Here is a 15,000-nt window from a genome sequence, read left to right on the forward strand (position 1 = left end):
GTTGGCAAGAAGCAGGAGCTTGCCGGCTATAGGGGGAAAAAAAAAAGCGCAATTTTTTTTTTTTCCCTTTCAGCAGCGCGCATCTCCTCATTTACAATTCTCCACATGCAGTAATGGTATAAATAGCGGATTTCGCCCATTTCTGCATATGGAGAATAAAAACTCTCCATTAACCCAACTTTTTATTCCCCTCGCCATTTTAAAAAGCGCTGCTCTCTGCATAGGCCCCTTAGTCTTCTCTACAGCCCTCCTGTCATAATTCTGTCACAATATCTATATCTATATATATATATACATACACACACATACATGGTCCCAAGGCTCAACAAAGTATCCGGCCGCTTCCTCCTTCTCTTACCGTGCACCAGAAAACTGGAACAACCTACCGGAGACTCTCACATCCACCACCAGTTTAGGGGGCTTATGCAGAGAGGTACGGTAAGGTGAAATTCGGCAGGTTTGCGGCAAAAATGTCTGCATTCAAAGAGTTAGTGGCGAGAACTTGGAGGGACTAGTCAAATTCGCCAGACGGGTGGCGAAGAAGCGTGAGTTCGCCACTTTTAAAAGACGCACGATTCCAGTAGCTCTGATGCGCATGAACGCGCCAATCGGAGCTACTAAATGACGCGTTAAGCGGAAATTTTGCCCGCCAATAAAAGTTGGCTGTATTGTTGGCAAATACCGCGCGGGTCTGAATGGCGAGTTTCACGCCAAGTGAAACTCGCCCTAATTAGCAATTTCAGGCACACCGCGCTACCGGAGTACCCTGCATAGCACAACAATAAATTCCAATCCTGCGGCGAATTTAAGCAGTACCTCTCTGCATAAGCCCCTAAATTCTTTCAAAACTAAGGCTGTCTCACATTTTAATCTGGTCTGTAACTGTTACATACGCCCATAATATACATCTTCTCCAACTGTGCATGCAATGTCTTGTATATAATGTATACCCTGTTCATTTATGTAACTGTATTTGTCATCGTAATTCAATGCCCAGGACATACTTGAAAATGAGAGGTAACTCTTAATGTATTACAGCCTGGTAAAATTTTTTAGAATAAATACATACACACACACACACATACATACACACATATACTATCACTCATACATGCATACATACATACATACATATACTATCACACATACATGCATACATACATACACACATACTATCCCACATACATGCATACATACACACATATACTATCACACATACATACATACATACACACATATACTATCACACGTACATGCATACATTCATACACACATATACTATCACACATACATACATACACACATATACTATCACACATACATACATACACACATATACTATCACACATACATACATACACACATATACTATCACACATACATGCATACATTCATACACACATATACTATCCCACATACGTGCATACATACACACATATACTATCACACATACATACTGTACATACATACACATGTACTATCACACATACATGCATCTGAACACGTTTCACCCAAATTGCAATGAAATGAATGTGACAGCAGCAAGCCCTGTCCCAGTGACTGATCTCACACCCCAGCTCCCCCCCTTACCCTAATATGCTTCACCCCCTAATAATAATTATTAACACACACACACACACGCACGCACGCACGCACGCACGCACGCACGCACACACACACACACACACACACACACACACACACACACATTACTACACTTTACATCTTAATTTACACCCAGCGAGATTAGTTCCTGTGCATACTTTGTATCTGTTCCTGATGTGGATGAGTCCACTGGGGCACAGCGCTCTCTCTGGGAGCAGTTCTGCACTTACCTGTGCGCAGCCCCCAGCCCCCTCGCTGGGTTAGCGGGTATCAGGAGCACCACCACGAAGAAACGCCTAGAAAGAAGATTCAGCAGCAGGCGCACCGCTCGCTTCTCCTCTATCCTGACCCCTCCCTCCCCTATCTCCTCTCACAGTTTCACTCCTCCTCTCCTCCCCCCTCTCTCCCCTTCCTCTAATTTCCCCCCCTTCTCTCTCTCCCCCCCCTCCCCTCCTCCTCACACTCCCCCTCTTCACACTCCCCGCCTCTTCTCACACCTCCCCCTCCCCTCTTCTCACACTCCACCCCCCCCCCCCCGTTTTCTCATACTTTACTCTTCCTCTCCTCCTCTCCTCCCGTTTTTCTCACTTCAGCTCTCCCTTCTCTCCCCCCTACTCTTCTCACACTTAACCCTCCTCTCTTCTTTCCCTCTCTTCTCACACTTCACCCCCCTCTCTTATCGTAACCACCCCCTCTCCTATCGCGTTTCACTCCCACCCCTTACCCCATCCCTTCTCAGACTTTACCCCCTCTTCTTTCCACTCTCTTTTCACATTTACCCCCCCTCCTCTCGCACTTCAGTCCCCTCCACTCGCACTCCATTCCCCGCCCCTCTCTTCTCACACTTCACCCCCCTCCTCTCCTCTTGCACTTCACACCCCCCCTCTCCTCTCTCACTTCACCCCCCCCCCCTTCTCACACTTCACCCCCCCCCCCCGACTCTCCGCACTCCCCCCGGCTCTCACACTTCACTCTCCCCCCCCTCTCCTCTCACACTTCACTCCCCCCACTCTCCTCTCACACTTCACCCCCCGACTCTCGCACTCCCCCCGGCTCTCACACTTCACTCTCCCCCCCCCCCCCCCCGCTCCTCTCACACTTCACTCCCCCCCCTCTCCTCTCACACTTCACTCCCCCTCTCCTCTCACACTTCACTCCCCCCTCTCCTCTCACACTTCCACTCCCCCCCCCTCTCCTCTCACACTTCACTCCCCCCCCTCTCCTCTCACACTTCACTCCCCCCCCCCCCCTCCCCCCCTCTCCTCTCACACTTCACTCCCCTCTCCTCTCACACTTCACTCCCCCCTCGCTTCTCCTCTCCTCAGACAATGAGCCTCATTCAGATGGGCTCTCAGGGGGAGGGGGGGGGGAGGGAGGAGAGAGGGGAGCTCTTGGGTCCCATATTACTTTACTAGTCTCCAAATTGTAACTGAGTGGTATGTTCTGTACAAGGCAGCATTAATCACAGGACATGAGTCTCACAAAGCAAGCCACATATGAGTAATACTGTATATACCACATACCCACATTACCTGTTCCTCTCAGAACTGTGAGCTGGGGAAATGCCATTATTACAAATCCATCCCACATGGAAAATGTTTCCTACCCCAGTTTGGAAACCAGATACATTGCATAAAGGCACAAACCTCCACCTGCAGACCTAAAGTGAAAACCTTTTCATTCTCAAGTCATATTCAGTTATTTTATGCATACAGAAAATAAAAAACCCCACGTGTGAGGGAACCCTGCTCTTCCCCATTCTCTCTTTGCATACAGCGCTTCCACTGCAGCAAGGGATTCTGGGTAATGACATGCAACATGAGCACACAGTAATGTATGTACAAGCACTGCAGCATGCTCCACCATTGAGAAGTATGGCCAGCTTTACGCCCAAATGTGCAAACCTTTCAAAAGTTGCCATTTTTGTTATTTTATTTTATTTATTTTTTATGTGAAAATCAAACTTTTTCATAGCTCACACAGCCTGAAATATGGGGTTTTCCCGAGAGGGAGAGAATACATTCACCTTCCATGACGTGGAGAGATAAATGTGATCACACCTGAGATTTCTGGGATATAAGTGAATCCTGATATGTACAGCAGGGCCCCCGGGTATACGGTGGGTTCCGGTCCAGAGGCCCGCCGTATAGTGAAAATCGCCGGAAAGCGGATCCGGCGATTTTCAGTGCTGCGCATGCGCAAACCGGCATTTTCGCCGTTTCTGCGCATGTGCGACCTGCGGTCTGCGCGCGCAACCGGCGGTCTGCGCTGTGCGCGATTTTAAATTCAACATGGCGGCCCCCTTCTCGGTACCGCCGTATCAGCTGATCGCGACGAAAAGCGGAGCGCCGAGAGCGGGGCCCTGCTGTAAATCAATTTCTCCAATTATGCCCAGGACATACTTGGACACGAGAGGTAACTCTCAATGTATTAACTTCCTGGTAACACATTTTATAAATAAATACAATTATGCACATGTACTTATTTCCCAGGTGTGTTCACAGCTATAGACCAACAGAATTCAGGGTAGAGTCTTCTCTGACGGAACCCAACAATGTCACAAGAAAAATGCCAACATTTGTTTGAAATTGTTTTCAGCCCGCACATTATATAAACCAGGGGTGCACAAACATCTTGAGCTGCGTCCCCCCCCCCCCCCCCTGCCCGGGGAACTGCAGCGTTTGCGCCCCTCTCTCCCAACGACTCGGCGTCAAATGACGTCGTGGGTCATGTGACGTGACCCCGCCGTGTCATTTGATGTCGCGTTGCCATGGCGACGCGTTGCCGAAGACCCCGCAGAGAGCAGGTGAGTTACAGAGTCCTCACGCCTCCCCCCCCCCGTATTTCATTTAAATGCCGTGGGAAGAGCGTGGGGCATCTGTAACCGCCCCCCCCCTGGGGGGGGCGTGCCCCAGTTTGCGCACCGCTGATATAATGTATGATCGGAAGAAAAGTGACAAAACCCCTCCACCGTACAGTATACAGCAATAAAAATACCCCTTGTGAGCACTATCGCATGTCCCAGCCAGGTCTGCAGCCCCCACATTTCCCCAGTATCTCTCAGAATACAGCGCTTCCACTGCAGCCAGGGATTCTGGGTAATGACATGCAAATGAGCACACAGTGTCCCCGTTTAGTTCATGTCCGTTTTTAACATAACAGGGGATCCATGTTAAAATGGACATGAAGCAAAAGGTGAGGCACTGTGCTAATGTGCTGCAGTGGAAGAACTGTAGGCTAAGAGATAATGGGGAAGGGCACGGTTGCAGACCTGGCTGTGACATGCTATAGTGCTCACAAGGGGAATTTTTATTTGAAATTGAGGAATTCCAGCCAACATCTTGTGATTTGTTTAACTGTATGGAAAGTTTCAGTGAAAAATAGGCATTTTACTTGGGAAGTTCCCACATCTCTGGTCATTTTCAGAGGAGATGCTTTAAATGTCTGTATCTGCGTCACCTAGGCCCGGGCGTCTCAACTCCAGTCCTCAAGGACCCCCCCCCACCCCCCCCAACAGGTCAGGTTTTCAGGATATTCCTGCTCCAACACAGGTGGCTCAACCAGTCCCTGCTTCCTCACAAGTGGCTCAACCAGTCCCTGCTTCCGCACAGGTGGCTCCATTGATTCAGAAACCTGTGCTGAAGCTGTGATATCCTGAAAACCTGACCTGTTGGTGGAGGGGGGCTTGAGGACTGGTGTAGCCCCCCTGACCTAGGCATTGCACAACTAAAATGAATATTTGTGGTTCCACGATTTGCAGCAGGGTTATTGTGAAGGCGTGAAAGGATACCAATTACTGTCAATCATCCCTGAGGTTTATAGCCAGGTAAAGCTGACAGGTGTTGGTTCCATTGCAACATACAGTACTTGGAGAATGCAGCAACCTGAAACCAGATCATCCGAAGGCCTGCGAACGCGTTTGGCATGTTTCCACCGACACAATGCAGACAGAGGAGGGTATTGGGCGGGTCACCTGCCCCAAAATGAGGATGGAGTCCTCATAAACAGGGGGCGGGGTGGTCACCTCAAACCCTGCGAGTTCCAGGAGGGAAGAGGATCATTTTGAGAGTGAAGCTTGGAGGAGCGAGGAGTGTTGACCGTAGGAGGTTCTATGGTTCTAGGTTCATTGAGGGGGGGGCCTCCCGCGCAGTTTCCACTTGCAAATCTCGTTTTTTTCCCCGGGTCCGAATCCTACATTTCATGTTTTTTTTTCTAGGTCAAAAATCCTTGTTCCAAAAAAACATATTTAAAAGGCGATGCTAAGAGGTAACGTGGAGGACAAGCGACGCCTCTGTGTTATTTCCTTATCTCCGACGCGCCTTCTGCAGTTGATAAACCGGCTACAATCCGTTTACGTGTCATTGTGTCTTGCACCCGAGGGCCTCCCCTGAGGGGTTCGCTAATTGAAAGTGACCGACATGTAAGTGCTATCTCATCGTAATTATATCAAAATAATAAATATGTCCAGGAAGCGTGGCCAGGAACGTGGCAGAGGCACTGCAGGGCATTGTGGGTCGGTGGTGGGGCACAAATAGTGCAATTAAAAATTGATTTAAAAATAGGTTAATAAAACCTACCTGCATAACCCTCCGGCACCAATGTGAGAACTAGAACGCGGAAGGTACATGTTAGCCATAGATGAAACATAAAATAGATAAGGGATATGGTTTTTCATGCTAAAGGTCAGGAATGGCCAACTCCAGCCCTCAAAGGCCACTAAGAGGTCAGGTTTTCAGGATATCCCCTGCTTCAGCACAGGTGGCACACAGTGGCTCAGTCGAAGACTGAGCACTGAGCTGAATGTGGAACTGATTGAGCCACCTGTGCTGAAGCAGGGATATCCTGAAAACCTGGGTCTTGGTGGCCCTTGAGGACTGGAGTTGGCTACCCGTCATAGTTGCCAACTGAAAGGCTATAGGTGATTGGAAAGAATGGGAGTGACTTTAGGATATTTAGATGAACCCTTAATATCCATCACTGTAGGAAATTCTTACATATTATCCTGAGATATTTTATCCCTGGTTACTTACAGTAAAGAAGCATAACTCGCTGCCCCCTTTTTCTAAAAAAAGGTTTTTTTTTGTTTGTTTTAAATTATACCGCATTTGATTATCGTTAATGAAAATGATTACCTAAACTGCCGATCGATCGGCGAAACTCCTGCTCCGGGGGCTAAACAAACGGCTGAAGCGGAATCAATCCCCCTGGCGTGAAATGCAACGGCTACAATATATCCTTATATTATTACGAAGGGTAACATTATCTATTGTTACAGCTTTCTACTTGGTCACAGTCTCCTGCTGGGAACACTGAAACACTTTCCTGGTTGTGACCATTTGTTGCAAATGCTATTCCACTGCTGGGAAGAGGACATGATGTGTTGCAGAGCCCACCAAAGGAAAGGATGCTTAGTACATTAAAACTCATTTAAAATGACATCACAAGTGGGGGTGAAAATGCAGTATTATTTAATACTACTAAACGGATTTATTAAAGTGTTGCTCCTTTAAAATTTTCACGCACATACTCTCTAATCGATTCATGTTAAAAGGAACCATGTGCAAAAATGTATCAGATAACTAATTTCGTTATTATTTGAGGAACTGTCTCAGCAGAAGTCAACGGTGTATACGGCCTAGGACATAGCGCCTTTAAACAGTGCTGAGGCGCGCTGAGGTTCAGGGAAAGCGGTGCTTTCCCTGGCCTTACACAGCGCGCCGTCAGGAGGCGGGCCGGGGGCGGGCCAGTGACGTCACGGAGCTGGTTCGCCCTCATTGGGCGAACCGCTCACGTGACCGGCCCTGCACTCCGGCAAGCGGGGAAATTTCAAACCTCCGTCAGACACACGCTTCCCCAAGCGTACGGACGCGTGCACGAGCCCCTGCTAAAGCCGCTCTCATTGCGGCTGCAGGGGCTCAGTGCCGAGCAGCAGCGCGGGTCAGCACGGGTCAGCGCATAAGCGCTGACCATGTCCCAGGCCTTACTGTTATTTTACAAATACTGGGACACGGCCACGGAAAGTGTACCCAGTATTTGCACTAAGATCTTTTTTTATATTTGGGATTGATTTCGTTACTGAAAATAGGGACACGGTATTCAAAAGTTGTATTTTCATTTTATTTGCACTTCTAAGAAAAAAATATATATACAAAACATTACATAAGAAATCTGTGAAACATAATTTACAATATCAGAAATATTTCAAGAAATGTAAAAAAGTTAAAAAAATATATATACATACATCAGGTACTCAATTATTTGTTATTTGCCAGATAATGTGAAACATGCAGATTACTTATTTTACTCTGAATGTTTCACTAAACTCTTTCATTCAATGCTTAGATAATGGAAGGGCAGCATGTTCTCATTATTTTACCGGCATTTTATATCACATTGCAGGTCTGCAATCTGTGCATTTAGATACAAACGCAGCTGGAAAAAAATCACCATGAAAACAGAAATGCAAAGAAGATTACAGTATATGGGCATAACCTTATGGATATAACAGATCTAAGCTGCACACCCAAAAATCTGGCTCCGGGAATACCTGTCTGTATCCTGGCTCCGGGAATACCTGTCTGTATCCTGGCTCCGGGAATACCTGCCTGTATCCAGAGTCAATAGAAGAAGTTAACCCTGGGTACTACGGATTATCAAAACTAATTTACCCAACCAAATTATCATCAGAATAAATGAGTTTTGAAAACCCGTAGTGCCCAGGTTTACCTTCTTCCATAACCTTATGGGAACATGTTTAGTAGTTAAAGTTTTACTCGACCTGGCCTTTTATGTGTCTACATCAGGGGTGTCAAACTCAGCCCTCAAGCTCCACCAACAGGTCAGGTTTTCAGGATCTCCCTGCTTCAGCACAGGTGGCACAATCAGTGGCTCAGTCATCGACTTCCCCACCTGTGCTGAAGCAGGGAGATCCTGAAAACCTGACCTGATGGTGGCCCTTGAGGACTGAAGTTGGCCGCTCCTGGAGCTTTCATTTATGAATAGTCAAAAGGAATGAACACGTGGAGCTGAATTGGACAGTGAATGTTAACCCTATGCTGCCCGAGTGGCGCCAGCAGGTCCTTCTGGCAGCAAGAAGAACCCGTCAATACAAGTCCTGTGCTGCTACTATTACAATACTATTACAATACTTATTGCCAAGTTACACACTGATGAAGAGCTCTGCTATTGCTGCTAGATATTAATGAATGTGATTGGACAACTGAGAAGTTAACAAAGGTTTGTGCCCAGCCTATATTATATTTGGCATTTCAAAAACACGATGTTGAGTTATGAATAACGCCACAAGAAAACGACAAGCAGGTTTTACATTTTGCATTTTTTCCTCATCTATAGGACTCCAAAACCTCTACTTCAGGGGTGGCCAACTACCGTCCTCAGGGGGGCAATCAACAGGTCAGGTTTTAAAGGAGCAATCCAATCAATATCCTACATGTGTTGGTTTTTTTATATATAAAATCAGTTCTGTAGTATTATGTAATATTTACTACCTTTTTTTATTTTTAAATGACACTCAATGCTATTTTTAATGAGTTGTAATACACTGAGCATCTTCTGATGTCTATAGCAGGCTTTATCCCACCTCCCCAGCAGTGCAAGATCTTTCTAACACTTTCCTGTTTGTGATCATTTGTAGCCAATGTTCCCAGCAGTTTGAGCTGCAAACTGTAACAGATAATGTTACCTTAGTAATAACTCTCAATGTATTCTTCCTGGTAAAACATTTTTATAAATAAAATATAAGAATACACTGTAGCTGCTGAGTTACACTGACTGAAGGATTGATTGAAATTTAAAGGCAGCCATTTAGTGATCCCTGGGAAGCAGGATCTTTGCTGACCAATCACGGAAGAAAGAATTGATCAACAGCGTAAGTAATTCATTTTCAATAAAAGGTAATCGAAGGCCCCAAATATTTAAAAAAAAGTTTTTTTTTTTTTTTAAAGTTGCTCATTTAGGATATTCCTGCTTCAGCACAGGTGTTGCAGTCATTGACTGAACCACCTGTACTGAAGCAGGTATATCCTGAAAACCTGACCTGTTGGTTGCCCTTGAGGACTGGAGTTGGCCTCCCCTGCTCTACTTGTTTTGGAAAGTTGCTGAGAATATATCAACAGACAGTAACAAAATAGTAGAACAGGGACGATCCCAGATGAATGGTGACAAACACCTGGCAGGTTATCCACGGTGGGAAGGGCAGGTCCCTTGCCTGTGACACCATGGCGCAGGTAACTAGGTTCTGGGACAGGCCGCAGAAGGTGGTCAGCACTGGTGAGGTTTGCAGGACGATGCCAGCGGGGTTGGTACTGTAGTCAACACTTGATTCTGAAACACAAAGATTTTGACCCTCTCAAACACCCAGATGAAAATGAGTAGGACGCTGATGTACTGGATCCAGGCGTATTTGATCATCTCCCAGAAGCCAGGCTGATATGTGCTGACTGTTAAGGAGCCTCAGTAAAAGAAAACACATGTAACACAGGTGCAGGGGGGCTCAACTCCAGTCCTCAAGGTCCCCCCAACCCCTCCACCAACAGGTTGTTTTCAGGATATTCCTGCTTCAGCACAGATGGCTCAATCAGTCCCAGCTTCAGAATAGGTAGCTCAATCAGAGGCTCAGTCTTCGACGGAGTCAACTCAGTTAAAGACTGGTGCTTCCGCTTCAGCACAGGCGGCTCAGTCGTCGACTGAGCCTCTGATTGAGCCACCTGTGCTGAAGGTGGGACTGATTGAGCCACCAGTGCTGAAGCTGGGTTATCCTGAAAATGTGACCTGTTGGAAGTGCTTGAGGACTGGAGTTCAGCTCCCCTGCCATATGGCATTGATATCTCAGGAAGAAATCTCAGGAAATAGCAAATCGGGAAAGATGCAGAAAAGCGGACAGAGATGAAACGAATTTCATTTGAGCATTTGTTTGAAACAGTATTTATAAAGTAGATCCAGAAGGTAAAACAGACAGAAATATGTGGGAGAGTTCACATTTAAGGAAACCACGTCTGATTTCTAACCAAATAATGCAGAATACCAAGAAAGAATCGAGAGAGGAAAAAGGCGCAACGCACACAGGAAAGCAGCACGGTACCAATAGGACAGCACCGTAAAATAAAGGCCAGATATTTTAACGTTCAACAACAATAGAAGGATATAAAATCGATTCCACCGGATACCGGATAACCGCATTAATCACAAATGGGTCAGTACCAGCTCTTCCAACAAGCCATATTGGGCTGGGGTCATTCAGGACCGTGGTCACTACAAAAAAAAAAAACACACACACAACAATGAATGCATAATGGCTCCCAGTCAGAACCCAGTATGACCATTGGCTTCACTGGTCAGCAAGGAGCTGATCATTCAGAAAAAGATGAAATACTGGTTTTCTGGCTGTTCTGCCGCCTTACCGTTTCTCTCCTGATACGATGCCATGATCTGTGTAAGGTCGTACGCACTAGCAAAAGGGCTCGTTCCATTGATCACAGACACCTGCCACGTAATCGGAGACACCAGTATCAATAGTGCGAGTATATTTATACCATTTAATGTAACATCCCTGCCCATGTCATCTGATGTCAAGCAGAAATGTCACACATTTACTTGTATGTACAACCTAAAATATTTCCTGAAACAATCGCTTCTCAGCACGTACGTTATATCTTGTATCCAATCCCTGGTGATTAAAGCTTTGTCTTTGCTGGAGTTTCAGGTCCCCGTTAATATACAGCTGAGCTCCGGGGATGGGCGAGGAGTACTGGATGAAGGCCATGCTTTGCATTACAAATGTGGACATGCTCTGAAAGAGTCGCCAGTTGCAGAAATCGGTACCACATACATTGGAAAAGGTATTTACATAAACAAATCGAGAGAAAAACAGTCCTCGGATTCAACCACTTCAAGAATTGTTTATAACATCAGAAAAGAAAACATGAATTATTGATAATTGACAAAGAGAGCAGAAACATGGCATCACCAACGTGTATTATTAATATGAGACTCAGGAAGGTTATCAGAATGAAAGTGCAGTGTTCTGGTTCAAAGTAGGACTGGTCCACACCCAAACAAAGTGACAAGTTACAAACTATCCAGCGTGGAGGCATGAAGTGTGTGACAAAATAATAACATGTATACCTCAATTTAGGGTCAGTGGCAACAAGATGATCAATCGAAACAGTGTATTAAATATAGCTCTAAAGTTACACATGTGAAGCAACTTGTCAATTGATAGTTGGACAATCAATCCAGTGAACATACAAAATCATTGAGAAAATTAATATTGTGAATAAATTTCCTACTGTAAGTACAGGTTAAAAGTCACCAGATGGTCTGCTGCTCCTCTTGGATTAGGCTCAAAATCATGAATTGATCAGAAAATAACAAGAAGAATGCACAAGCACTCAGCGAAATCTGTACAGAATATATATAATCATACATACAACATGTAAATAGAATTTGGGCTTATTATCACAGGAGACCCAGGACATCACCTGTAATAAGCCCAAGTTCTACTTACATGTAGTGCGTGTTATACTCACCTGTGTATACATTACAAATAATTCAGTACAGATTTCCCGGAGTTGCTGTGTTCTTCTCTCTGTTTTTTGGAGACATTGTATAAATAATATGTATGAAGGTTTGTTATCCGTATAATGAAGTAGGGTTGTGTCAATGCAATTTTCCAGCATCAGATGCAATTTGCTTCATAGAATTGGAGTAGGAGAAAATTGATGCAAATAAAAATGTTAGCGGCGTGAAGATAGAGCAAACGGATCCACATGATACATATCCCCCAAAGGGATTTGACTTTATGTTCACTTTTCTTTTCGGAAAGCCCCACCTGCATTACTCTGGGCTATGAACCATGAGATAGAGATATCAGTGACATAGTTATTTTCCCTGTAAATGTTTACCATAACCATTCCTTCTGCCTACAGTAACAGCAGAGAAAGAAACACATCCAACATGTTTTGAAGTATAAATGTGCAGTTCTGTGGTTGGCTACTCTACTTACATAGAGCTGGTATGAGAAGGTTAAAATAAGCTGAACCCCATACACTTCTTCCGTGGCCTGTACAGGGAGCTCCAGCTTAAAATGTAACTCGTCCATTTTTCCATCTTTGTTCCGATCTTCCTCTCTAGCCTAGAAGACAGAGATGTCAGCGTGTCAGTTTTGAAAGCTGGCAACGATGTAAGAGTGAGATGTTGCTGACCATTAGAAAAGGCATAGCTAAAAAAACAGAACTAATACCGGGAAAAGGAAAACATGAATATGTTCAAGTGTGTATCTAATAAGAATGGCAGTGTTTGTGGCTGTATCAAAAGCTATTGAACTAGCATAGTTTGAACAAGATGGACATATGTATTTATTCAACCTCATCTACTATGTAACACCTATGGGGTGAGAGGGGGAAGAGGAGAACTCCTGGTCTCTGTTCAAAGTGATTGTTCTAAGTGATTGTTCATGTATTTAGATCAAAGACCTGGAGTGTCTCGTCTCCATCTCTCTACCATCTCAGTGTATGCATAACGCAGTGGAGGAGTGCTGACACACACAGGCTGGGAATTCCTAAAATCAAGAAGCTCTGCCCTGTCAGATAAGAGGAAGAGAACCCACCAACACCCGAGGGATTCTCAGCCTGTCCCCCACTAAGCTGTTGAATCCTTGGAACGTGCTCCAGGCCACAAAACTCCCGCTGGGGCTGCTCACGGCGAGAAGCAGGACCTGGTACTGGAAGCGCACATTGGGCTGTTCTTCATAGGTACTTTGTTTCAGCCAAAATCCTACAACAGACGACAGGGAAGCCCAATGCTACATCCAACATGACAGAAATACACAGTAAAATATTTATATATTCTCTTGAAATAGGGTCATTTAGTTTAACCCTTTGGCCAAAGCGTTGTAAGCTTGCGAGCCACGACAAGGCAGACACCTGTTCGCAAGGCCTAACACTACCAGATAAAATACTAATATACCTCTATTAGGATTAAAATTCTCATTTACCTCTAAAAGGAGGGAGAAAGACCACAGTGGGTCTATATCCAGCAGAATGAGGCACTTGCAAACTAGGGAAGTGGGGAGGGGCGGGCTTAAAACCTGGGAAGGAGGAGCCACTAACCTCCACCAGCTGGAACAGCTGAGAATGGGTTAACAAAACACAGAACCCCAGCAAGCTCTTTTTGGGAACCCCTGAGCCCCCACAAAAAATATATATATGTATATGTGTCAAAATGGAGTGCTATTGAGCGTGGCATATGTATTGTATGCAACAGACGACAGAGAAGCCCAATGCTACATCCAACATGACAGAAATACACAGTAAAATACTTATATATTCTCTTGAAATAGGGTCATTTAGTTTAACCCTTTGGCCAAAGCGTTGTAAGCTTGCGAGCCACGTCAAGGCAGACACCTGTTCGCAAGGACTAACACTACCAGATAAAATACTAATATACCTCTATTATCCCAAAAAGAGCTTGCTGGGGTTCTGTGTTTTGAAAATCTTACAACACACAAACAGATAACAGGTGGTGTCAGTCCCGAGCTAATAGCACTCAGCAGGAGAGATGGGCAATTTTTGGGGATGGATTTGGATCCGCCGTGGATCGGACGGTTCATTTGGTTCGTGGATTTCCGCGGATCAATCTCAAAAAGGGGGGCGATGCGCCTATTTCTTTTGTTATTTTTGACAATACATTCCGCAATCAGCTGACGGATTTTAATGATCCGCGGAATGTAGTTACAATTCACCAGCAGATTGTATCCAATGACTGTGTTGGATTCATCTGCGCGGAGTGAAACTATAACAATCCGTAGGTGGATTTTACACCGCGGAACGGATTTTGAATGGCAAACCCTGGAAATGTCAGGGGACAGATTTGGACCGGTTCCCCTATCTCACCTTGGCTGCGGAAAGCCACAAGCAGCGGAGGGATGTACGTTAGCGCCAGGACTATCAACAGGAACGCTGTTGCTTTGGAGCAGATGCTGGTTCTGTATCTCACAAGCGCAGGGTGAGAGTACACTTCATACATTGCCATTGTGTGGAGCTGGGGAAGAACACAGGGACAGCAGGGATGTCAGAGTCTCATTCATACAAAACACATCAGGATCAGTGTGTGTGTGGTTGTGTGTGTGTGTGTGTGTGTGATCCTCAAGGATTTTAAATAGTGCGAGTGAGTGTGAGTGTAAATAGTGTCTGTACTGATCCCAAGTGTGAGAGTGAATGTGAGTGTGTGAGAGTGAGTGTGTGTGATTTATTTGTGTCTACATAGTGTCTGTACTGACCCTGAGTGTGTGAGGGAGGATGTGTGAGAGTTAGTGAGTCCCTGCCTGTATTTGAGTGTGTGAGCAAGTGTGTGGGAGATGATGGGTGAGTGTGAGAG

General features: G+C 45.4%; 1 protein-coding gene across 2 annotated transcripts in view; it reads right to left on the minus strand.

Moving 5' to 3' along the window:
- Positions 1–7,708: 7,708 nt before the first annotated feature.
- TMEM231 (transmembrane protein 231) overlaps positions 7,709–15,000 on the minus strand; it is an 8,008-nt gene continuing 716 nt past the window's right edge. For both annotated transcript variants that reach the window (XM_075583923.1, XM_075583924.1), the window contains exons 2-8: positions 14,517–14,664; positions 13,232–13,398; positions 12,629–12,757; positions 11,270–11,413; positions 11,025–11,106; positions 10,765–10,875; positions 7,709–10,052 (exon numbers count right to left, since the gene is read on the minus strand). In XM_075583923.1, the coding sequence (XP_075440038.1) occupies positions 9,886–10,052; positions 10,765–10,875; positions 11,025–11,106; positions 11,270–11,413; positions 12,629–12,757; positions 13,232–13,398; positions 14,517–14,655 (939 nt within the window). In that variant the 5' untranslated portion in view covers positions 14,656–14,664 and the 3' untranslated portion in view covers positions 7,709–9,885. The remainder of the gene's footprint in view (positions 10,053–10,764; positions 10,876–11,024; positions 11,107–11,269; positions 11,414–12,628; positions 12,758–13,231; positions 13,399–14,516; positions 14,665–15,000) is intronic.

The sequence above is a fragment of the Ascaphus truei genome, unplaced genomic scaffold (assembly GCF_040206685.1).
Source record: "Ascaphus truei isolate aAscTru1 unplaced genomic scaffold, aAscTru1.hap1 HAP1_SCAFFOLD_411, whole genome shotgun sequence".
NCBI classification, from domain to species: domain Eukaryota; kingdom Metazoa; phylum Chordata; class Amphibia; order Anura; family Ascaphidae; genus Ascaphus; species Ascaphus truei.